This window comes from Melanerpes formicivorus, unplaced genomic scaffold (genome assembly GCF_026170545.1).
Source record: "Melanerpes formicivorus ecotype bairdi unplaced genomic scaffold, bMelFor1.0.p_v2 SCAF_12, whole genome shotgun sequence".
NCBI lineage: Eukaryota > Metazoa > Chordata > Aves > Piciformes > Picidae > Melanerpes > Melanerpes formicivorus.
In genome coordinates, this window is record NW_027142364.1 from 9,598,013 (window position 1) to 9,621,353 (window position 23,341).

Sequence of the window (23,341 nt, forward strand, 5' to 3'; positions counted from 1 at the left end):
AGTAATAACCCTTCAGTAGGTCCGGTGTCTGCATGCAGCTCTAGGAGGAAAACACTGTGTGAACATGGGTTTGGCTGGCTTTGAAGCCTTCTGTTATATATACACACACATTCCTCACAATTTCATCATCTCTCTGCTCCTTCGCACAGTCCAGTTTGTCAGTGTAACACCAGCCTGGGAGTAAAGCAGGGGATGTTTTGCATCTTCTGCACTACTGTTTCAGAGGGACCAGGTAAGAGATTTTTATCTTTAAGTCTTGAATTCAAGTCACATGGTAGATTTACTTTAGCTGTTCTGATTGTCTCAGTTTTTTTTTTTTCCCCCTGTGTAGGAAGAATGACCAAAAAATAGAGGATGAAAGTAGAGAACAAAATCACAACCCCATAAATAGAACTAAATTATCTGAGTGGATTTTAAATACCTCAGATAATGAAGATTCCTACAACAAGAATAAAGACTTATATCCTGGTTTTGGTGAAACTGTTCTCTAGAGTTTATCTAAAACTACCCCAGAATTTGCAATAGCAATTATGTAAAATAGTTATGACTTCAAATAGTTAAAAAGCTTGATCACACAGTTCTGTGGAGCACTGTATTGAGACCTATACACAGATGAATTTGGTTACTTTCCATAAGCACTTATTAATGTAAATAATATTTTCAGGGCAATTCATTGAGGTTGTCTGATTGTTTTGGGTTTGGGTTTGGTTTCTTTATTTTTGTTAAATTAAACCCCCCAAATATTCTTGCAAAGCATCTGCATTTCTTGAACACTGCAGCCACTGGAGCTCTTTTTTAAACCTTATGATTGCAGAGCAACTGATTATCAAATTTCTGTCCCTGGTTTGGGGACATGAGTGACTTTAACTTAGTCATTTACTTAAATCACAATCCATATTCACAGTTCCTACAACCCTTCTCTCAAAATCTCGTTTTTATTTTTGGCTGTTAAAATAGTTGCCTACGCTGCTGAATCTCAGGGACAAAATATTCCAGCAGCAATCTCCTCAACAGCTGAACACAGTAACACTGACACAGTCTCCTTGCTGCTATTAAAAGATCTCTGGTTTATTTAATCTGCATGAATCATATAAACCTCCAGTTAAATATGCTTGTGTGACTATTTGTAAGAACTGTAAGTAAATGGCATGCATTTGTCCATTCTCTTGGGAGCAGCCCTTGTTACTGGGACCGGCTGCTTATTGACCTAATTTTATTCAGAGATTCAGAGATTACATTGGGTTGGGATGGACCCTCAAAATCCATACACATGCTTTTACTCAATCAGTCATCACACCAGAGTACCTGTTGCAAACTTTGTACTTAAAAACACATACAAAGAAGCAGATATTAAAGCCTTGTAAACACTTCATTTACCATCCATTCTTGCTTCTGTTTACTCTATCTATAGCCTATATATAGACCATATGAAGATAAGTATATATGGTCACCTATATATAGGTTGTAAATACACATTTTCTCATTATGGTCATCTGCATGGTATGATAGGGGACAAAGACGTGTGGAATCTCACTGTTCTCTACAACTCCCTGAAAGGAGATTGCAGTGAGGTGGGGTTTGGTCTCTTCTCCCTAGTATCAGGCAATAGAACAAGAGGAAATGATCTGTTATTGTGCCAGGTGAGGTTTAGGTTGCAGATTGGGAAAAGATTATTTCCTGCAAGAGTGGTCAGGCATTGGAACAGGCTGCCTAGGGAGATGGTGGAGTCACCATCCCTTGAAGTATTCAAGAAACATTTGGACATGGCAGTCTGGGACAGGATTTAATGGCCATGGTTGTCTTGGGTTAGTTGGACTCTGTCCTGGAGGTATTTTCCTCCACAATTCTGTGGTTCTATGATTCTAAAATTAGCCTGATAAATGATGTAGCTGGTACTGGGACACAGGGCATGTAATGAAACAAAGCAGTAAGTGTCATGGTTTAAATCAGAACAAAAGAGATTAAACCAAACCAGTGGGTTAACCTGCCTATTTCCCCACACAGATGTGAGGGAAAAATAACACAAAAAACTCAGGATTGAAACCCCCCCAAAAAAGTGAGATATGAATAGAATTCACTGAACATAATCATAGGCTAAGGTAATTATGCATTGTACTATTTGCAGAAAAAGCCTGGCACAAGGCAGCATCAAACAGAAGCGAGCGAACCAAAAGCCCAAGCCAGAAAACTACACCCCCATCCCTCCCTGTCCCGCTGCCATCCCAGCAGAAAAGCCAACACTCAAAATATAAACCCAGAACCCTAAAGCAGCAACCAGAACAGGAAGCCTCCCATGTTACACTCCGAACTTCAAGCCCCCCAATACTTTGCTCCAGCCTGCACCTTCATTTTTTTGAAGCTGGCATTAGTGCAGCATGGTATGAGTAACAGTAGCAGTAGCAGATTCAATTCAACTCATGACAGGAAGCAACACTGTACTAGATCCACTTCCATTCATCAGCCCAGACACTGCAAACATTTTACAAACTGTGGCTCCTATGTCTGCTGTTATGCTAAATAATTAACCACCAGTCTTAGTGTAGAATGCCACAATGCTGCTAATGACCACAGAGGATCCCTCACCTTAACTTTGGGTTTCCTCCCGTCAACTAGATTTACCTCTTTAAACCCAACTCTTGTATGTAAGTCCCCATTAATTCAGTCTTCAGACAAATGCTATCACTTTGAAAGCCAAGCCTCACAATAAACATACAGGCCATCACCAGTTTGTTGTAATTTATTTGTGAGTTATTCTCAAGCAATGTTACAAAACATTTTAATGTCTCGATAAGAAAATAAAATTTAAATAAAAATACATTCAACAATACCTCATCATAATACAAATTAAAACTAATGATAATTTACACTCCTAACAGAACTAATTGCTGGATAACATCATCTTTCTAGACTAATCAAAATGAAGGCAACTTTTATTATTCATCATCCTACTCGTACCTAATTAAATTCTAGAACATCTACTGCATTTTAAAACATCATAAAATGAAAAGTCAAATCTTAATGGTCACAAATATTCAATGGCTTTTGGTTTTTTTTTTTCTTTCCTAGATAATTCCAGTACCAAAGCAGAAAAAAGTGCATATTAAAAAAAACCAAAACAAAACAATTGCAAGAGTATACAATTAATTTTTCGTAAATTTGACTTTATGTTTGACTAAACAACAGAAAATGGCTCCAAGGAACAGTCACTATGCCACAGGGTTAATCCATTTACAGCAAGACCTAACTCTGACACTCAATCACACCGAGCTTTGTTTAATGGCAGCTTTTAATTAATGGCAACTACACAGATCCACTTTACCTTGGCAAAACACCTTTCTTGGCATTCCTACATTCCCTCCTCCCCTGCAATTTCAATTGTTGGCAAATAAACCCCCCTCAGAATACATCAAATGTGTGAAAAATAGAAGCCAAACCCAGCTGAGGTGATAAAATGATTGTGACCTTGCAGACACTGAAACCTGGATATTCTGCAACGGTTTGTCTGGTTCTAAACCAAATACTTACTCATTCCCAAAGAAATTTCAATCCTGTCTTGCCAACTTTCTTCTATTACAGAAGCCTCCCTACAACAGTGTAATAAATGTTGAGTAATTTAAACAGCTTACAGTTTCAAGCATTGTGGATTTTTATTCTATTTGTAAGTTACATTCCTAATTAATTTGGCCAAATTATGATTGTAGAAAACCCTCAAACCATCCAATAAGAAAGCAATAGAAGGCCTCAGAGCAAATGCTCCAAAAATAAAAGTACCACATGTTGTTTATTAAAAATAATATTCCAAGTATTTAATACTGATGAAGCAAAGTTGCCACAGTAATACCTTTGCTTCTTCCTGGTTACACACATATATGTTCTTTCAGCATAAACCTAACTTCTCAGATGAAGTGAGCAAAAATTAATCTTAAAGTCAAGAATGCCAGTTTGAAATTAAGTGGCAAACACGAATCCATATAACTAAAGATACAAAAATATTCACTGAAGCATTGCTTATAAGACAAAACAAACGTTGATCATTCAACTGATCATAACAAGCAGATACTACAAAGTATCTAAAAATAATCTGGCATGGTCCAGATATCTAAAGTGCTTTGAGTGATTATAATAGAGATTATTTATTAGATTCATAGTCAAAAGGTGAGCTAGACCTAGTTATTACTTTTTATATAAAAAAGGAAATAAAATCATAGATGGGATGATGCAAATTGACCAGTACTTAACCACAACCTGTTCACATTTACATTTTTATATGTTTAGGCATACTTATTTTAAAAGCATCTTGTTGCCCTGCATGTCTTTTTAGATTAAGAAATATTATGTACCTTAAAAAAATCTTAAAGAAAATAGATAGTGGTCTAAGTTCATTCCAAATAGTACTCATCCCAAATGTAAACAGAGGTACAACACAAGTTCCCTGATTTCTTCTTCCTTAGTACTTTAAAAGCATATCTAACACTGGTATCTGTTGCCCAGATTATTTGCAGCATACCACATGATTTTGAGAGACTTCAGCTGTATATAAATCAAGTCCTGACACACCTAATACAAGGAGAAAAGTCAAATGAATTGAGTGTGAAACTTCAGATCTTTCCCATATCGTAGTATCTTAGGATTTCTATTTCAAGATCCTTATCAGCAGAGCAGGCACTCGTGATGAATTCATGCAAGTTTGCAGTGTTATGTACTGAGAGATGTAATCCAACCAACAAACACCATGTGGATTTTCTTCCATTAAAAAGCTTATTTGTTTACCAAGTTCTTTCCAATTAGACAACAATGGCAAAGCAACATTTAGATTATTCACACCTGCTACTTCCAAGAACCTGGAACTTCAAACTTCTCAGCAAAATGAGAACAAATCTTAAGACCAGACTTCCAAGTAGATATTATTCCATGAAGTATTAAATAGATTGTCAACATAACTAGCATTTATGTTCATTCTTAAATACTTTGTAAAAATGCATATAGTGATTAAAAAAACCCCCCAAAACAACACAACTAAAACAAAACAAAACCCCAAAACACTCAAGAACATTTCCAGTTTCTTTTGTCAGCCAAGTGTGCCCCAGGTTTTTTTTGGTTAGGAAACTTTTCCAACAATTGGGTTTTCTCTAGGAAAAAAAAAAAAAAGAAATACTGTATGTAAATATTTTGAAGGTTAACATTTGTGTTCTCATCATACAATTTTATTCATTAAGCAAACCTTTACATAATTTCTACTACTTGTGAGATATTATTTGTGGAAGACCTCATACGCCTCCAGGTAAGACCGCTAAATCAAAGTCAATTCTTCCTGAACAACTTGGGTCACATACTAAAACAGGCAAACCAGTGCAGGGTTTGAGCAGTCCTTTTTTCTGTGATCAAGCTTTACTGATGAAAAAAGGAAGCAGAAAACAGGTATCAGCCTGGACTGAAAAGAACTGAAAGAATCTGCTCTTGAACAACAATGTGCTCCAAAAAACAGATTTATTTACCTTCACCACGAGTAGTATTTATCACTGAAGACGGCAAATGAATTGCAAACTGTATGTGTACTGTGTGAAATGTATGGGTTTTGCAGTGTAATTTTTCTCTACAGTTGTAGAATGTAGTATTTTAATTGTTTATAGAACATAATATTTTAATTGTTTATAGAACATAGTATTTTAATTGTTTCTCAACTTTCTAAAAATAAAATACAGTAATTAAGAAGTAGACAGACAGTTAGGGATGCACTTCAGATATTAAGTAGCAAGGAAACAACAGAATCATTAACCCTCTCATGGGAATCTCATCAGGAACACAGGTGAATCCCATACCAGAGGAGCTTCCTGTATCTTTTAATAACTGGTAAAAAGCTGCATTACTACAAATGACATACCTTATGTCTCCATGTCTTTGTGCTCTCTAAATCTACTTTTAGCTTCATTATCTCTACCTAAAGAAGCCTATCGTTGCTCTGCACTTTTGTTTTGTTTAAAACACACATTTATGGATACCAAATTTACACAAGATACTTACTCACTACCATATGTGGCACTAGATGATCTCTTCTTTCGGTATTTTTCATGTGATTCATTCAGCTTTTCTACTACATCTATTATCTGTTTAAGTGTATGAAAAGTTGCTACAGAATCTTCAATTGTGAAGTTAGAATAATCATCTGGTTCTTTCCGTGGACCCTGATAGACTGCTATACTTCCACAAGCCTCTACAAAAATTAACACAATTATCCCAATTAGATTTTCAGTAATTAACAAACCAGATCTAACTGTTGCATAAATGTCTATTCTGAAATTCTGAAATATAAAGTTACTCTAGCTCATACATACTATGGGTTAAGCCAAAAGCAGGAGACTGCATCAACTAGATTTATGGTTCTATAGGTTATTCTCTGCTGGTTGTGTTCAGCATATTGAGCACCTCACTCTCTCCTGTTCACATCAACAGCAGAACAATGCTTTCTTGCAACTCAGTCGGGTTCAACAGAGTTCACTCCACAGTCAGCATAATGAGACCAAAGACAGAAGAGCAACCAGCTATATAGCTGCAATCTCGCTGTTTAAAGCTATTTCATATATGCAAATTCCATTATAACAATGTGCATGTCTGATGTCTAGTGTAAAGAAATGACTGAAGAATGACTAAGAAATAGAATCTGTCTCTGCTTATTTTCAGGTAAATTGTTAAGACATCAAGTTGATGTTATAGGCCTAAAGTCTTAGAGCTGAATAATATCAGTGTAGTTCTTCTGAATTATTATATCAGTACCTTCCAACTTCTGTAGTTTAGACATGTTGATAGTGAAAAGTGAATAAATTCTTTCTGTCTCTCTGTCTCCATCAATCTCAATTTGAGTATCAGCAGGAACATCTCTAAAATATGATAAAAAGGTAGTCAATGTAAGTAAGTCTTCAAAGGTTTGAAAGCAAGTAAGAACTGATTCTGTTTCAATATACTTAACAGCCCCAACTTTTGCAGCCTGTCCCCACAGGGGATGATCAGTCCTCTGATCATCTTCATGGCCCTCCTCCAGACCCGCCCCAGTAGTCTGATGTCCTTCTTGTGCTGGGGACACCAGAACTGGATGCAGTATTCCAGGTGAGGTCTCACAAGAGCAGAGTAAAGGGGAAGGATCACCTCCTTCATCCTGCTGGTCACTCTGCTTTTGATGAAGCCCAGCACATGGTAGCCCTCTGGGCTGCTAGCACACACTGCAGTTTCATAACTGACACACCCAAGTCTTTCTCAAGACCACTCTCAAGCCACTCCTCACCCAGCCTATATTTGTGCTTGGAATTGGCCTTGTTGAACTTTGTGAGGTTGGCACAGACCCACCTCTTAGACTTAGTATAATCTAGTACTTCAAGCCTTTTCAGTAAGGCAGGTTTTTAACAGCCTGACTTACCCAGGTAGACAGGGAAAACCTTTCAAGTTGCATAGCAAATGTTATTTGTCCTACAAAGCAAATGTACTTTCATCTGAGAAGCAACTTACGCAGTGCAACGGGCACAGCCCACTGTATTTTCTATCGTAGCCTTGCAGCAAAGCCAGTTCCCATTCAGGAAAGCAGAAGGGTGGTAAAAACTGAGTCTCTTCTGGTTGCATCTAGTCACCCGGCAAAGAGCTTCTATCCACTCACTAGCTTCTACACAGTTATTTGCTTGGATATAGAGTGGCTTTTCTCCATGTAGTACTTGAAACATCTGTAGAAGGAACACAGCATTATTCTGCTCAGTAAAAAAAAAATAATTCAGTTATTGAGCAACTTTGAATATACCAAAATCCATTTTAAAGCACAGGCAATTCAACAAAGCCAAATAAAGGGGAAAAGGAAGACTTCTTGCTGCTTTAACTTTATTGCACCTTATTAGGAGTGGGGACAAAAAAACCAAAACAGAACAGCATCCTGTGTTCTGCCTATACTATTTCCTCATCCAAAAAAGAATCCTTAAAGAGTGTGAATATGCATTTTCTGTTCTCTTCATCCACCCATCTTTAAGTGTGACCTTGGAGTTCATGCTTCATATGCTGAGAGAAACAGGAGCTTCCTAGAAGTCACTCCTTTAGCCAACATCTGTACTTCCATCATTGCCTCAAAATTTTGGGTTGAGGTAACAACAGAAACAGTGAAGTGTTACAGGTCTAGAATGAACCTCTGAGCGTAAACAACTGACTCAGGTGATCAAAGTGTTGCAACAAGTTCTCATCAAGACGAATAAATCTAAGTCTGGTACCATTATCTTTCCAGTAGACCATAATATAACACACATTACTAATGCCTCACATAAAAGTGCTTTGTAATAAGGTCATGGTGGTCTTAACCTTCATTCCAGAAATTTGGAAAGGGGGCAGGAATCTTAAAATCAGACAGAAAAGTTGGTGCAGAGATCCATATCTCAAAGTTAAGTTCCATATTCAGAGTGCTTAAGAAGAAAAAGCTGTATGCACTACTTCCAATATAAAACAGATTTATTTTTTCCTGGAGAGTTCAGTAATAAGGTTTTAGTAACTCTATAAGCTAATTGCAAACTGCCAGTTAAAGAATACATCAAAAATCACGTATAAACTATCTTTTGACTCACATTTTTCTTGTTGAAAGAACTCTCATCAAGTTTCTCCACTGCAAGGATGTTTTTGATTGGAATAGTGAAAATGGGTTCTTTATCTGCCAAAAAAATTGTAAGCAGATGAGCAAAGCAATTAAAAAAAATCCTGTTTGATAACTTAAGTGCACTGATACTGTAGGTTAAGTTCCCAAGTTTTATTCTCCAATAAATATGCATAGACAGAAGCATTTGGTAATCATGGCAAAGGTAATTAAAGCATATAGAAACACAGAACCATTAAGGTTGGAAAACACCTCTAAGAACGTCAAGTTCAGTCATCAACCTAACACCACCATGCCCAGCCCACTAAACCATGTCCCAAAGTGCCATGTCTGCACATTCTTGAACACCTCCAGGGACAGTGACTGCACCACTGGGCAGTCTGTTCCAATGCCTGACCACTTTTACAGGAAAGAAATTCTTCCTAATATCCAACCTAAACCTCCCCTGCAACAACTTCAGGCCATTTCCTCTCATCATATCAATAGTTACTTGGTTGAAGCAACTGACCCCCACCTCACTCCAACCTCCTTTCAGGAAGTTGTAGGGGGCAATGAGGTCTCTCCCCTCAGCCTCCTCTTCTCCACATTAAACAACCCCAGTTCCCTCAGCCAGTCCTCATCAGATTTGTTCTCCAGACCCTTCACCAGCTTTGTGCCCTTCTCTGGACCTGCTCTAGCACCTCAGTGTCCATCCTGTAGTGAGGGGCCCAAAACTGAAACCAGTATTTGAGGTGTGACCTCACCAATGCTGAGTGATCACTGCCCTACTGCTGTGTATCATATGTACTTCAGGAAAAGAAAAACAATTACACATTTTTAAAGGCACAAATCAATATAAAGGCTTAGAAAACATTGAGAATATAAAAATAACTGCAAAGTAAACATAATTTACCTTGCTGTTTATGGTAGGTTAATTCTCTGCTTGTTAGACAGAACCACCGCTTCTTGAAATTCTTTTTACCAATACGAGTCCTTCCCTGAGCTCTTTTGTACATTTCTCTGTACAGACAGAATCACATGAAATGCAACCATTAGTCTTCTGAAGAGCTTTCAAAACAATTTATTGAGGTAACACATTATTGCTCATAATCACAGAATGCATCCATTTGGGAGGGACCCTTGAAGGTCATCTTGTCCCTGTTCACTGTAGGGGGTTTGACATAGTTTCATAGTTTCATTCAGGGTTGGAAGGGACCACAAGGATCATCTAGTTCCAACCCCCCTGCCATGGGCAGGGACACCCTACACATCTCCAACTACATCAGGTTGTTCATTGCAGATTAAAAGAAAAATTGAAATAGTCAAAAATATATCCTCAGGATGACCTCCCTATATGGTGGTCATGAACAGGGTTCCATAAATAGGAAGAGTTTAAAAAAATGTGCAATCCAGAGTCTTGTTTGTACCAGTGAATTTGGAGTGGGTATGCACTCATTCAGATCCAGAACTCCAGATTTTCTCCAATGGAATTAGATGTATACAACTACAAGATTCCCTCTACATAAGAATGTACTTGCTGTATCTGCATCAGAAACTGAGTGTGAATGAAATCATGCTGAACATGACTCAATGGCAAGGGTAGATAGACTGTCTTCAGTGCACTAAGTGCACTCAGTGGCAACCATTTTATCAACACTCATCAATTTATGATACAGATTAGCCTGCAAACTGCTGAAACAGAGTGCTGATCCACTGCAATTGTCTCCTTCATTTCTATTTAGTATTTTAATAAATGATACATTTCTTCCTAATTTGAAATTTGGAAGAATCTTTACTTGCTGTGAATCTGCTTCTTAGGTAAATACATTTTCCCCCCCCATAATTGTTGCTTGGATTGTTTAATCAGCTATTCATGATCAACATGACAAAAAAGTTCATTTCTTACAAAGGGTGATTTACACCTCATTTTTTTAGAAGCATTTTATCATTTACCGTTATGTACCTCAATTACAGGGTAATTTTTCTCCTACTTTAAAGGCAAAACATTTAGCTTGCTGGGATTAAACAGCACATAAAGCAATTTTAAATTAAGTTAGTACATTCTTTTAAAGTACACTTTCACAATCCTGAATAAATCATGGGAGAACATGCAGTGAATTGAACAGAAATGCAGACAGGCTTTCATAGGTTTCAAGCTGCTTTGAATTATTTTTTCTGAAGTATTTAAATGAATTATGAAATATTATAGCTGCTGTTTTAAACTAGTTCTGCAAAGTAAGAAATCACGTCTGTAATAATTTCTATAGTATATCAAACATTTTAATGAGGAGCTGATGCTGGCATTAATGAAAAACCTGTAATTTCCATTCTGTTTCATACAACATAGATTCAAAAATCTGTTTACCCTTCTTTTAGGTGTACTGGTTCACTCAGACCGCTAGGCTCTTTACTTTCAGTAGAGGAAACATCATCTAGAAACTTAAAGGAAAAATACACAGAGAATATATACTATTCAGAAACAGAACAAACAAAAGCTAATTTGAAAATATACAGCTCCAGTTTTTCTCCTGGGACAGAACAATTACTTTATGAAAGACGTGAGATGAAAATGCCGCAGGAACTTGGAACAATGTACACCCATAAGCCACAGAAGACTTCTTTAATTAGTTCCTTAAACAGCAAATCTAATAAAATCTGTTGTGTGGTTTTGTTTTGTTCTCCCCCTCCTCCCCCAAACCAAACTAGTCTACTATGTATAACTCTTGTGTATTTGATTTTTTTTTCTCTCTAGCAGAAAATTGAACAATAAGAACCACTTAAGAATTAAGACTGATCATATACATCAACCAGTAAAAAATAATAATCTAAGTGAAAGGTACCTTTTTAACAGATTCAGTAAATTTTTCCTCTTGAAATGTTTTGAAGAACTCACACATAAATGTCTCCTTGAAACTTGACTGAAAGAAGAAGCATATTACAGTATCACAGTGTAACTAAGGTTGGAAGAGACCTCGAGGATCATCGAGTCCAACCTATCAACACAGACCCCATGACTAGACCATGGCACCAAGTGCCACGTCCAATCTCGTCTTGATCACCTCCAGGGATGGTGACTCCACCACCTCCCTGGGCAGCCTGTTCCAATGCCGAATGACTCGCTCGGTGAAGAACTTTCTCCTCACCTCAAGTCTAAACCTCCCCTGGCGCAGCTTGAGACTGTGTCCCCTTGTTCTGGTGCTGGTTGCGTGGGAGAAGAGACCAACCCCTTCCTGGCTACAACCACCTTTCAGGTAGTTGTAGAGGGCAATGAGGTCACCCCTGAGCCTCCTCTTCTCCAGGCTAAACAATCCCAGCTCCCTCAGCCTCCCCTCATAGGGCTTGTGTTCAAGGCCTCTCCCCAGCCTTGTTGCCCTTCTCTGGACACGTTCAAGTGTTTCGATGTCCTTCTTAAACTGAGGGGCCCAGAACTGGACACTTTATTTATATTTATTGCTAATAACAACAACAACAACAACAACAATCTATATATAATAAAATAATATAATGATATAACAACAATAATAAATTTATATTTATTGACATAAATATAGTTTCAATCAATGTTGTCTATGAAATAAGAAAGAATTTTGGTATCCTTACAAGTTTGCTTTTGGACAAACTTCCCCAACTCCCCAAAGTCTGGATGGCTTTTGATATAAGAGTTAATGTTCTAGAAGTCTGTGCATCCTAAAATAAAGAAACAACATTCAGAAGTTATATTTTGTCACAATTCTAGATAAAATTTTGAATTTGAAATGAAAATATCAACAGAGTTATTAGACTACATGATGTACTAAGTCTGACACATCTTTAATTCCTTTTCTTCGCACAAAGAAATTCATATGCAGTATTGTCTTCTGTTAGCACCTATTCTGTGAGAATCGAGCTACCGCACAGCGCTTAATATTTTATTCACTCCCACTGGAATTCAGTGTTAGTACTTGGAACAATTACTTTTAACCTATAAAACATATTAAACCCCTCAGGTCTTGTAATTGTTACTACACATGTAATAATTCTGAACTATTCAAAACTTAAATAAAATGAACTATTGCTGGACAAATTATAGGAATTTTCATAATACCAAGTGAACTTAAAGCTATTGTCTTTAAGGCTTTTTTCTAATTGGCTTGCTACCTCAGTGCTTGTACTTTAGTACAGGATTATAATGCAGAAAGAGGCCTTGATGTTTAACCCTGAAGTTTCAAAATCTTGTAATCTCCATAATGACAAAGGGATGAATTTGTCTACACAGGTTTTTCTTTTCTTCAAAGCACAACACACTTAAGTAGATAAAATAAGGTAAAAAAATGAACTTTGAATCTCTGGAGTGGAAGATACCTATTCTGCAGTTTACATGAAAAGAATGTAGTATTTTATTTTTTTATCACCATATTCCTGTCTCTGAGATGGTAGATTTTTGACATGCATATCTACTTGACAGTTTTAAAACTGAAAACGCTTGATTTGGCAACCCACTTCAACTGCTGGAGTCCAGAATAAAGAAGCAGATCAGTTATTGGGTAATCTTACAACGCTTGCTTAAGTCACAAATGTACATGATTTTTTAAAAGTAAAAGTGGTATCTGGATATTTAATATTCAGAGTAGAAGGAGCCAATACAGCTTAGGCATATACCTTAAAGAACCAGGCTGTGTTGCTGTTCTGACAAAAAACATTCCCCAAAAGGGCAAAGCATCTTTAATATTACTAGATCTTCTACATCATTTGAGAACACCTCATCGAGAATTGGATGCTTCAAGAACTGTAAATGTCTTGGATTCTTTGGTGAGTTATAAAATTGGAAACTCAGTAAAATTGGAACTTTACCAAGAGATGGTTAGTAAATTATTTCCCAGTCACAGACCCATTGAAGGTAACATACACCTTCCCAGGAAAACAGATCAGACAGTTATGAATAAACCAGAACAAAGCTTCACAAAACTTACTGGATGGTGAGGTCGTAAATGAAAAGTATGAGGTGAGACTACGGCTACAGCAAAGAAACGAAGAAACACAAAGCTGCTCACTGCAGAATACTGTACATGTGGGTCATCTGCAGAGAAAAACCATGAAATGTAACATGCACTAAACTTAATAGGAAATAACGAAGAAAGTCAAAGTAAGAATCCTTAAGAAGGTAACATCAGAGCAGACATTTATATTTTAAAACAGAACAGGGGAAGAAAAAAAAAATCAATGAAGTGCATGAAATGAGAAAGATGATTGTGGCAAGAAATGTGATACTTCAAATGGAGTTTATTTCTCTGAGAAGAAGTTCTGTTCCCATAAAACTGACTCATCAGCTTTGTTACTAGGAACGACAAGATTATTGAAAGCATTTGCATACGCAGTGTTCATTAGTTATGGCTTCATGTATCTTGCATCCAAAGAGAAAACACTGGCAGCTGCCTTTAAACACCAGGGCTAATCATTGATATAAACTCAAATATATCAATGCTGCACAACAAACGCAGTCAACACTTATGAGCAACTGCAATCCAGAGCTGCATCATGAATCCAATGGTATTATTTAATTTTGATGCTGTAAATGAGGATTTTATAATTTAATATTTTGGGGATATTTACAAATTTATACTGGAAAATATAGTGGGATCACAAGTTCTGAAAGGACTGTCTTAACCAGAGGAATTTATAGTGCCAGTTCCAGTAACAAACAGGAATCAGATAAAGGTTCCAGATTATGAGAATACTCTTCATTTGTAGCTTATTGTATGGCATTGAATCTTTTAAGCGATTGAAGTGCAACAATATTTCTGAGCTCCGTTATTCCTATATAAAACCATTCTGAAAGAGTAAAATTGTTCTAATGTTGGTCACATTACAAGCACATTAAATATTTTACATTGCCCACCATCCTCACAACTACTTGATATTATTAGTAAAGCTAACTTCATACAAGTTATGTGCTAGTCACAGCTAACACAGTTGCAGCTAGTTAAGATGTAAACATCTACTTTATTTAAGTTTACATCTTGTCTCTTTAGAAGCGGTAACAGCTCAACTCTTCCAAACTTCATGTATCTTTCAACTACATCACTTCTGTATTACTTTTATCACCTCATATTTTTGTTGGTAATTTCTCCTTTGCTGCTGCTTTGCAGTGTTTCTCACCTGCCACATTTTGTGGCAAAAAGCCCCCCATCAAAATTCTTGCTGATTGATCACAAGATTTTACTATAACTTAAGTATTGACAGAAAAACAAAGGTCTGACTGTCATGGTAAGCAGTTCAGGGCACAGCTTTGAACAAGGCAAGAATTTCAGTAATTCCTATAAGGTAACTGTAGAAGTTGTATTTTACTCTGAAAACTATTTTCAAAAGTTTTTAGAGCACACTTACTCGGAAATCTTTTGGCAGCCAGATGTCTCAGAGAATAAAAAACATCACACATTAGGGTAGGACAACTTATACTTGACCGCACAATTTCACGGAATACTTTGTCTACATAATAGCGTAGATTTTCCTGCAATTATAAAAAAAGGTATTTTTTCAGACCACAGACATATGCATTTCTGTGTTGTTTTCCTGAAAAGAAACATAACACTACAATTCATTTCTATTACCCCTCCCCCCTCAAAAAAAACAACATACAAAACCCAACCAACCAGCAAAACCCCACCACCAAAAAACGCCAAAACTCCTAACATCTTGACTATTCAATTATGTACTTTAGTCCATATTTTAAAAGTCTCATAATATTTATCTGGAATTGCCAGGGTTAAAAGACAGGTCAATGATATTCACTTACATTAAAGTATATAGGCAGCGTTGAGCAATACACAACTATCAAACCCCACTTTTCTAATATGACAACTACTACAAAGAAGGAGCACTTCCCATGCATACCTAGCGAATGTTAATGGTACAGTAACTATAGCCTTAAATATCATCCTATGGTAACAGGCAGGTGGCAAATAAAACTTCAATGAAAAGTTTTACAGCAGTCCTAATCTGGTACTTCATCATCTAGATGCTGAGTACAGAGAGAACATAAGGAATCACAACATCCAACAAATTGGTAAGGAAAACTGTAATCCTCTGCTTGTTTCTCCTCCCCATCCCATTTGCCACTGGACTTTTCCTTTGCTCAGAGGATTACACTGCTACTGTTAAGTTACTCGTTTTCCATTACACAGATCTGCCTTTAAAAATGCTTTTCTCTCAGATTTTGAAGAAGTTTAGATTAGGAGAAACAGATTAGGAAACTCACCATATTTATTTCTACATTATCCCCTTCTTTTAATTTAATGGGATCTATTTCACAGGGTTTAGGAGACTCACATATCTGAAACAAACAAACAAAACTGTAGGAATTCAATTTCTCAAACAGAAAAGGTGGAAATGCACCTACTGAAAACCAGATTCCATCCTAGATTAAGACTTCAAACAGGTTCAAACCAGGCACAATAGCATGCAACAATCACTGACTTCTGTGTTGCATTTTACATGGATCGATTACATGAAGCATCTTGTGGGTAAATTCTGCAGCGTTTTAGAGGCTGGAACAACTGTTACTGACTGTATGTTTTCAAGCATCTAGAAGATAAATTATAAAAAGCAGCTTCACCCACTAAACTTAACCAAGTACTACTCCATTTAACTTTCCTCTGGAATTCCCCCACCTGAGTGATCACCACCACAAAAGGAGCTGCAAGAATTCCTACTGAAGAGACAGGATACACCAGTGGTCTAAGTGTCCTGAAAAAAGGTTCAGTAGGACAGCCTACCTCATCAATAACAGGCTTCAAAGTAACCTTTAGGTAGTGCTTCCCCACTATTTTCATCATTTCATCCACACATCGAGTTGCTAGTGAGTTGCCTCTGAAGACTGTGTTTGCTTCTCTGTAAGAAAATTTTTATTTGAACGGGAGAAAAGAGAAAGCTTGGTTATCAAATCTGATTAATATTTTATCTTTCTGTTAAAGAATTAAAAATTTTAATATTTTTTCCATATATTTCACTCAGGAATTCCATAACCTCCATACCCCAGCTTGCAATAGCACTCAGTAACAGGAAGAGACAAAAGAAGAATTATTATTACAGCTACTGCCAAGCCCAGAAACATAAATAAAACCGTAAGGAAAAACCTAAGAGATTTTAGAGAGTGCAGGTTATCCAGTGTTGAATATGAGAGAGAACAAGTGGAGAAAATGTCAAAACAATGCCTTGCACCTCATTCCTCCAGTCTTGGTGGGGAAAAAAAAAATCCTTTTAATTTAAGGTTACACTTTTTATTCATTATAGCCATTGAAGAAAACTGAGCACCAGCTCTGCAAAGTAAATCTTTCTAATCTGAGAGATTCAGTTTAATTTTTCTTTGTTACAGTCCACTTATAATGGAAAAAGTATGTGATTTTGTGTGAGTCACCTCTTTCCACACCGTTAAATTGTCACACCTTATTTAAATCAGGAGTAAGTCAGCTTTGAAATGAACGATGCTGGGGTGACAAAATCCCTTCCACACCTCCACAGGACACGACTTGGCACCTCAGGAGCCACTACTCAGGTCTGCTTCAATTCTCTCCTAACCAAGTTCACAGGCCATGTGCTGCTGCTTAAAAGAACTCCTGTGCTTGCTACTTTCAAGGCATGCAGGAGAGTGTGTACTTACTTCCAAGGCATCTTTCAGAAAGAGAGTACCACTTATTTATGCAATACACTAAAGGAAACAGGGTAAGATTCCCAGCAGTTAAAAATAGTTAAAGTACTAGTCTATTTAGCAATACAATTTGATGTGTTCAAGTTATGACACTTTAGAATAAAAACTATGCATTTGTGGACATAACTCTAGACATCTAGCTTGTTAAATTTAGCTGTATACCAGCTTCAAGAAAATGTTACCACCAGCACACAATTATTCTCTCTGACTCCTAGCTTTAGTGTGACTTTAATGAATGTTTTTATAAACTAGCATTAAAAGATCAATGTATTTAGTCAAAGAAATTTGACATGCTTTCTTATTAATGTTGTATCATGATGCCCTTTGAAACTCTAAGAATACTTTAAAAAGGCATGACATCACTAAACATGAAATACATACTGGGTGTCCTTCAGATCTAGTTCTGCCACTGCAGCAACAAATGGAACTAGCTTATGGTGGTGTAGCAAGAGTCGTACAAGAGGCAGAACAGCATCATATTTGTCTCGACAAACTTCACTCAGTATGTAGGCAGCAGATGCAGAAATGGGCTGTGAGAAAGCAAAATATGAAATCATGAGTGAAGTAGTTAAATGTTCTTCATGTATTTAGCAAAGTACAGCTCAAATCTAACAAGACTACAGACATGGATTAACAAAAGGTTTCAATATTTGCTGTACAACATGGCAATTAAAAGCCTCCATTCCACTTCATTGAAAATTGGTATTATCTAATCCATACTTGACATTCAGAATTCAGAATCTACTTACCCTTCTCATTTTCCCTATAAGATTTAGAGTATGGCTTTGTAGCAAATCCAAGTAAGAGGGGGTAAGCAATGGCATTACTATAATGTCTTACGTAGTTTTAGAACTGCAATTACAGCACATGAAAATACAGTTCTCACACTTCCACAGTGTCTGTGGCCATTTCATAGTTGGGAATTCTAACACAAAACCTGATCAAGTTAAGTAAAAAAAGACCTATTAAAAGATCTAGAAATAAAAAACCTAATTACTCTAATTTGATTCCTGTCTCACAGTTATGCTAATCATCTATCACATTTTCCTCTGTCACCAGGTCCACCTGAGAAACCCAGTCATGGTGATAAAACTACTGGGGAAGACATAACAAGTGGAATTAGAAATCAAATTTGAAGCAGATAATTTCTGCGCAAGGCGATTATCTGCCTCTTCAGTACCAATAATGGATCAATGTTCCTGGAAAACCAGTAAATCCAGGAGGCCAATAGCAGTCAGTGGGAAAACACGAGGTTAATAAAAGTAACCAATAAAAGTATTTTATCTCTTTCAGTCACACCGCACATTTACTTCATTCCCTCTGCTTGTTCTTCTAAAATAACACTAGAATGTTGGTAGTTTGTTGAAGTAGCAAATGCTCTACAAGCTGTTCAGGTGCTTGTGACAAGTAACTCATGAAAAGGGACAAAAAAATTCTCTAGATAGAATCATAGAATGGTTTGAAGGAAACCTTAACGGTCTACATTTCTCTCCTAATCACAGAGCTTCATAATTCACATTGTCGCCTACAGGACTGCATTTAAAGAGAATTTTTAAATGAAAGTACCTGAACATCGGAAGATTTTAGCAGCAAGTTTCTTAGGGAAGCATAGTATTCAGATGGAAGCACACAGTCTTCAGTATAACAGATATTTAATCTAAGTGATCCCAAATCTTCCGTTTTAGAAGACTTGTTCCCATTTTCTCTTGGTTGCAGTAAGTACCTGAAGGCAACAGGGCAATTCTAAAATACTAGATTCACAGTTCATCAATTTCACTAATTCTACAATAAAGCAAACTATCACATTGTTTCAGAAGACATAAACAGAGTCTGAAAAGTGGCAATAAAAGTCACATAAAAAAAACCCTTGACATGCAAAAGGAAAAACAAAGGAGCAGAATTTGATGCCCCCTTAGCTCATAGCGAAACATGTCTTTGTTTTCACCTATCTTTCCAAACAGTGAATTAGGATATATTTCTTCTGTCTCACTGGGGACAGCAGGAATAGTTAGAAATTACGTCAGACCTTCTCATTTTACATCTAGGTTATATTCAGGTGTTGGACATTGCAGATGGAACAGCTACTGTCAAGAATTCACACAGTCTAGTCTGAAACCAGGAAAAATACATAGTATAAGCAGGCTGGATTCCTGAGAAACATATAAGATTAAAGGGGAGGGGGGGAAGTGATAGTTTTTTTTCCTACTCTCAATTAAAAAAAAAACCTAAACAACCAAACAACAAAATCCCCAAACAAACCAACAACCCCCCCAAAAGACAATTTTGGAAATCTCCAGAGGAGACTTCACAACCTCTGAGCAGCCTGCTCCAGGGCTCCATCACGCTTGCCATAACGAAGCTACTCCTCATGGTGAGGTGGAACCTCCTGTGTTCTGGCTTGTACCCATTGTTCTTCATCCTATCATTATGTACCACTAAAAAGAGACTGGCACCTTTATCTTGACACCTATCCCTCAGATGCTAATTGACATTCATAAGATTGCCTCTCAGCCTTCTCAAGTCTAAAAAGACCCAATTCTCTCAGTCTTCTCAGGAGATATGTTCAAGATCCCCAGTCAACCTCAGAGTTCTCCAGTGGACTCTCTCCAGCAGAGGCCTGTCTCTCTTGAACTGGAGAGCACAACACTGGACACAGCATTCCAGGTGTCATCTTACCAGGGCAGAGTAGAGGGAGAGGAAAACTCTTGATGCACACCAGGATGCCATTTGCCCTCTTGGCCACAAGGGCACATTGCTGTCCCGTGAATAACTTGCTGTCCAGTAGGATTCCAAGGTCTCTCTCCACGGTGTTGCTTTCCATCAAGATGATCCCTTGTCTGTATTTGTGCCTGGTGTTATTTGTCCCCAGATGCAGGACTCTGCACTTGTCCTTGTTGAACTTCATGAGGTTCTCTTTCACCCAGCTCTCCAGCCTGTCCAGATTTTGCTGGATGGCAGTACAGCTTGACAACCACTCTCTTAGTTACCAATCCACCTCACAGTTCAATCACCTAACCCACTTTTCTTGAGTTTACCTAGGAGGATGTTATGGGAGACAGCATCCAAAGCCTTGCCAAAGTCAAGATAGATGATATCCAGTGCTCTCCATTTTCCATTTCCAAATCTCCCCAAGGTAAAAAAGCAGCCTTACTTAATAATTGTTACAAAATAAACTCTTCATCATTGTGGAAATCTGCCTTAGGGATTGAATTACAAGTGATGCCATTCTGAGAACTTCCAGGTCTGCTGGTTAGGCTGAAAAGCACACACAGATCACAACAAACCACCAAACTGACTGAAACATGGTTTTCTCTTTCCGTACTCTCTGCACTTTCCCCAGAAACACATAAGTATTAGGTGGGAGTGGGCAGACTGCAGGAAGAAAAGAGCTAACTGTACCATTTGGCAAGGTAAATTTATTAAGTAGGGAAACTCTTTAGAGAGACATTTTACCTAGACTAGAATAGGAAGACAAGATGAGACAAGATTTGCAAGGTAAGAGCAGATTCACTCCTGAGCTATTATTTCTTACCATGCTTGAAAGGAATCATTTCGTAACACCTTCACAGGAACTTTAATTTCTCCTAGAAAGACGTCTTGTATCAAATTTCCATTATTCCACAGGTCAACCCTGAAAATAAGAACACTGCTTTTTTTTTTCTTTTTCCTCTCAGAAAGAAAAATCTTCAAGTTAACAACAACTGACTTACAGCACTAATCCACGTACATGCGGGCAAAAAATGTTAGAAATCTCACTCCACTCTGATTAAATCAAGAAGAACCAAACAAGTGGTATTTAAACCCACAAAGAACAGATAAAGAAACAAACAGTGGAGGTTAGACTTACAGACTTTGCATCAGTAGACAGAAGTGATATTTGCAACATATAAATTTTCTGAGCAGTCTCTTGTTCCCCAAACTGTGAACATTTCTTCTCAGATAACTCAAGTGGCCTTTCCAACCAATGTATTTACCCATCTCTGTTCAAGAGCTAGAATTTGGCACACTGCAATGCCACACCAGCACATGCACTTCTTTTTCCAAGCTGCAGTTGGTATGCTTACAACCTCAAAAGGAATCACAGACTCCAGACATGCACCTCGGTTTTTTTCTGTTACTTCTTACCTCTCTGACATTTCTGATAGACAGCAGTTAAGAACAAAACAAAACAAAAAAAATACAAAACAAACAAACAAAAAAAAATCAACTAGATTTGTTGGGGCAGGAGGACTATTTTTCCAAATACATTTGCATCTATAATGAAATATACAATTCTAAAAAATATATTCAGGAAGGTGATAGTTAAAAATGTGCACACACCAGGTTAGTTCTATAATGGCTCTTATAACTAATGACTAACTTCTTTCTTCAAGGCTAACATATGGTAGTCTTGAAGACTTTCTGTCATTCAGCAAATCTGGTGCATGTATGAGCATGAGCACAGTAAGGAAAAGTAACTAAGCAGAGGGTCTCTCAACTCAACTCAACTAAATATGGGCAGACCTGTTCTAAAGATAGATGAGCAGAAAGTGGAATGAATGTACTTTGAAGTACTCTTCACATTTGTAAGGAAATGATGCAACACAAATACTCCTCTAAGAAACAACGTGAAATTGTAAGAACCTCATCTAAGAGGTACTTTTATGTTCTCTGTGTCACTCAGCACCACATCTCTGCCTCTATTTTAAACACCCAAAGAGATGGAGATTCAACCACCTCCCTGGACAGGCTGTTCCATTGTCGAGAACCCTTTCAGGGAAGAAGTTTCTTCTAATGTCCAATCTAAACCTCGCCGGTGCAAACTGAGGCCATTTCCTCTCAGCCTATCACTTGTTACTCAGGAGTAGAGACTGACCCCCACTTCACTCTGACCTCCTCTTTCAGGGAGCTGTAGAGAGCAATTAGGTCTCCTCTCAGCATTCTCTTCTCCAGACTAAACAACTCCAGTTCCCTCAGCTGCTCCTCACCAGACCTATTCTCCCAACCAGCTTTGTTGCCCTTCTTGGGATCTGTTCCAGCACCTCAGCATCCTTCTTGTAGTGAGAGGCCCAAAATTGAACCATGTACTCAAGATGTGGCCTCACCAATGCCAAGTAGAGGGGCACAGCCCTACTCCTGCTGGCCAAACTATTCATGATCCAGGCCAGGATGCTGTCAGCCTTCTTGGCCACTTGGGCATACACTGGCTCCTGTTCAGCCACTGTTGATCAACACCTCCCAGTCCATTTCTGCCAGACAGCTTTCCAACCACTCTGCACCAAGCTTGGAGCCATCACAGGGTTCTTGTGACTCCACTGTAGGATCTGGCACTTGAGCCTTGTTGAATTTCATCCCATTTGCCTTGGTCCATGGACTCAGTTGTCTAGATCCCTTCTTATTCTCAAGCAGATCAACAATCCCACCCAATTTGGTGTCACATGCAAACTTACTGAATCTACATTCAATCCCCTTTATCCAGGTAACTGATAAAGAAATATTAAAGAGAACTAGCCCCAAAACTGAGTCCTGGGGAACACCACTTGTGACAGCCCACCAACTGGATTTAACTCCATTCACCACCACTCTTTGGGCTTGACCATCCAGCTATTTTTTTACCCAAGGAAGTGTTCACACATCCAAGCCATGAGGAGCCAGTTTCTCCAGGATAATGCTGTAGGAGACAGTGTCAAATGCTTTACTGAAGTCCAGGTAAACAACATCCACGACCTTTCCCTCATCCACTAAGTGGGTCACCTTGTCATAGAAAGAGATCAGGTTCATCAAGCAGGACCTGCCCTTCATGAACCCTTGGTGACAGGACCAGATCACCTGGTTGCCCTGCACATGCTGCATAATGGCACTCAAGATGATCTGCTCCATGACCTTCCCGGGCACTCAAGTCAGACTGACAGGTCTGTAGTTCCCCAGGTCCTCCTTCCAGCCCTTCTTGTAGATGGGCATCACATTTGCCAATCTCCATACAAATGGGACCTCCTCAGTTAGTCAGAACTGCTGGTAAATGACAGAAAGGGGCTTGGTGAGCACTTCCACCAGGTGCCTCAGTACCCTCAGGTGTTTGCCATGCATCC

At 38.0% G+C, this 23,341-nt stretch overlaps 1 protein-coding gene across 4 annotated transcripts in view; it reads right to left on the minus strand.

Annotated features, from left to right (window-relative positions):
• Positions 1-2,722: 2,722 nt before the first annotated feature.
• The window catches only part of RASA2 (RAS p21 protein activator 2), a 43,522-nt gene continuing 22,903 nt past the window's right edge, over positions 2,723-23,341 (minus strand). For 3 of the 4 annotated variants that reach the window (XM_068145240.1, XM_068145238.1, XM_068145239.1), the window contains 16 exons: positions 20,806-20,904; positions 18,840-18,996; positions 17,655-17,803; positions 16,342-16,456; positions 15,825-15,899; positions 14,954-15,077; positions 13,540-13,646; positions 12,191-12,277; positions 11,431-11,508; positions 10,956-11,029; positions 9,504-9,610; positions 8,586-8,668; positions 7,498-7,706; positions 6,772-6,875; positions 6,022-6,211; positions 2,723-5,129 (listed from right to left, as the gene is read on the minus strand). In XM_068145240.1, coding sequence (XP_068001341.1) covers positions 5,099-5,129; positions 6,022-6,211; positions 6,772-6,875; positions 7,498-7,706; positions 8,586-8,668; positions 9,504-9,610; positions 10,956-11,029; positions 11,431-11,508; positions 12,191-12,277; positions 13,540-13,646; positions 14,954-15,077; positions 15,825-15,899; positions 16,342-16,456; positions 17,655-17,803; positions 18,840-18,996; positions 20,806-20,904 — 1,789 coding nt within the window. In that variant the 3' untranslated portion in view covers positions 2,723-5,098. Of the gene's footprint in view, positions 5,130-6,021; positions 6,212-6,771; positions 6,876-7,497; positions 7,707-8,585; positions 8,669-9,503; positions 9,611-10,955; positions 11,030-11,430; positions 11,509-12,190; positions 12,278-13,539; positions 13,647-14,953; positions 15,078-15,824; positions 15,900-16,341; positions 16,457-17,654; positions 17,804-18,839; positions 18,997-19,949; positions 20,409-20,805; positions 20,905-23,341 lie in introns of those variants that run through there. The other variant, XM_068145241.1, reaches the window with a different exon arrangement.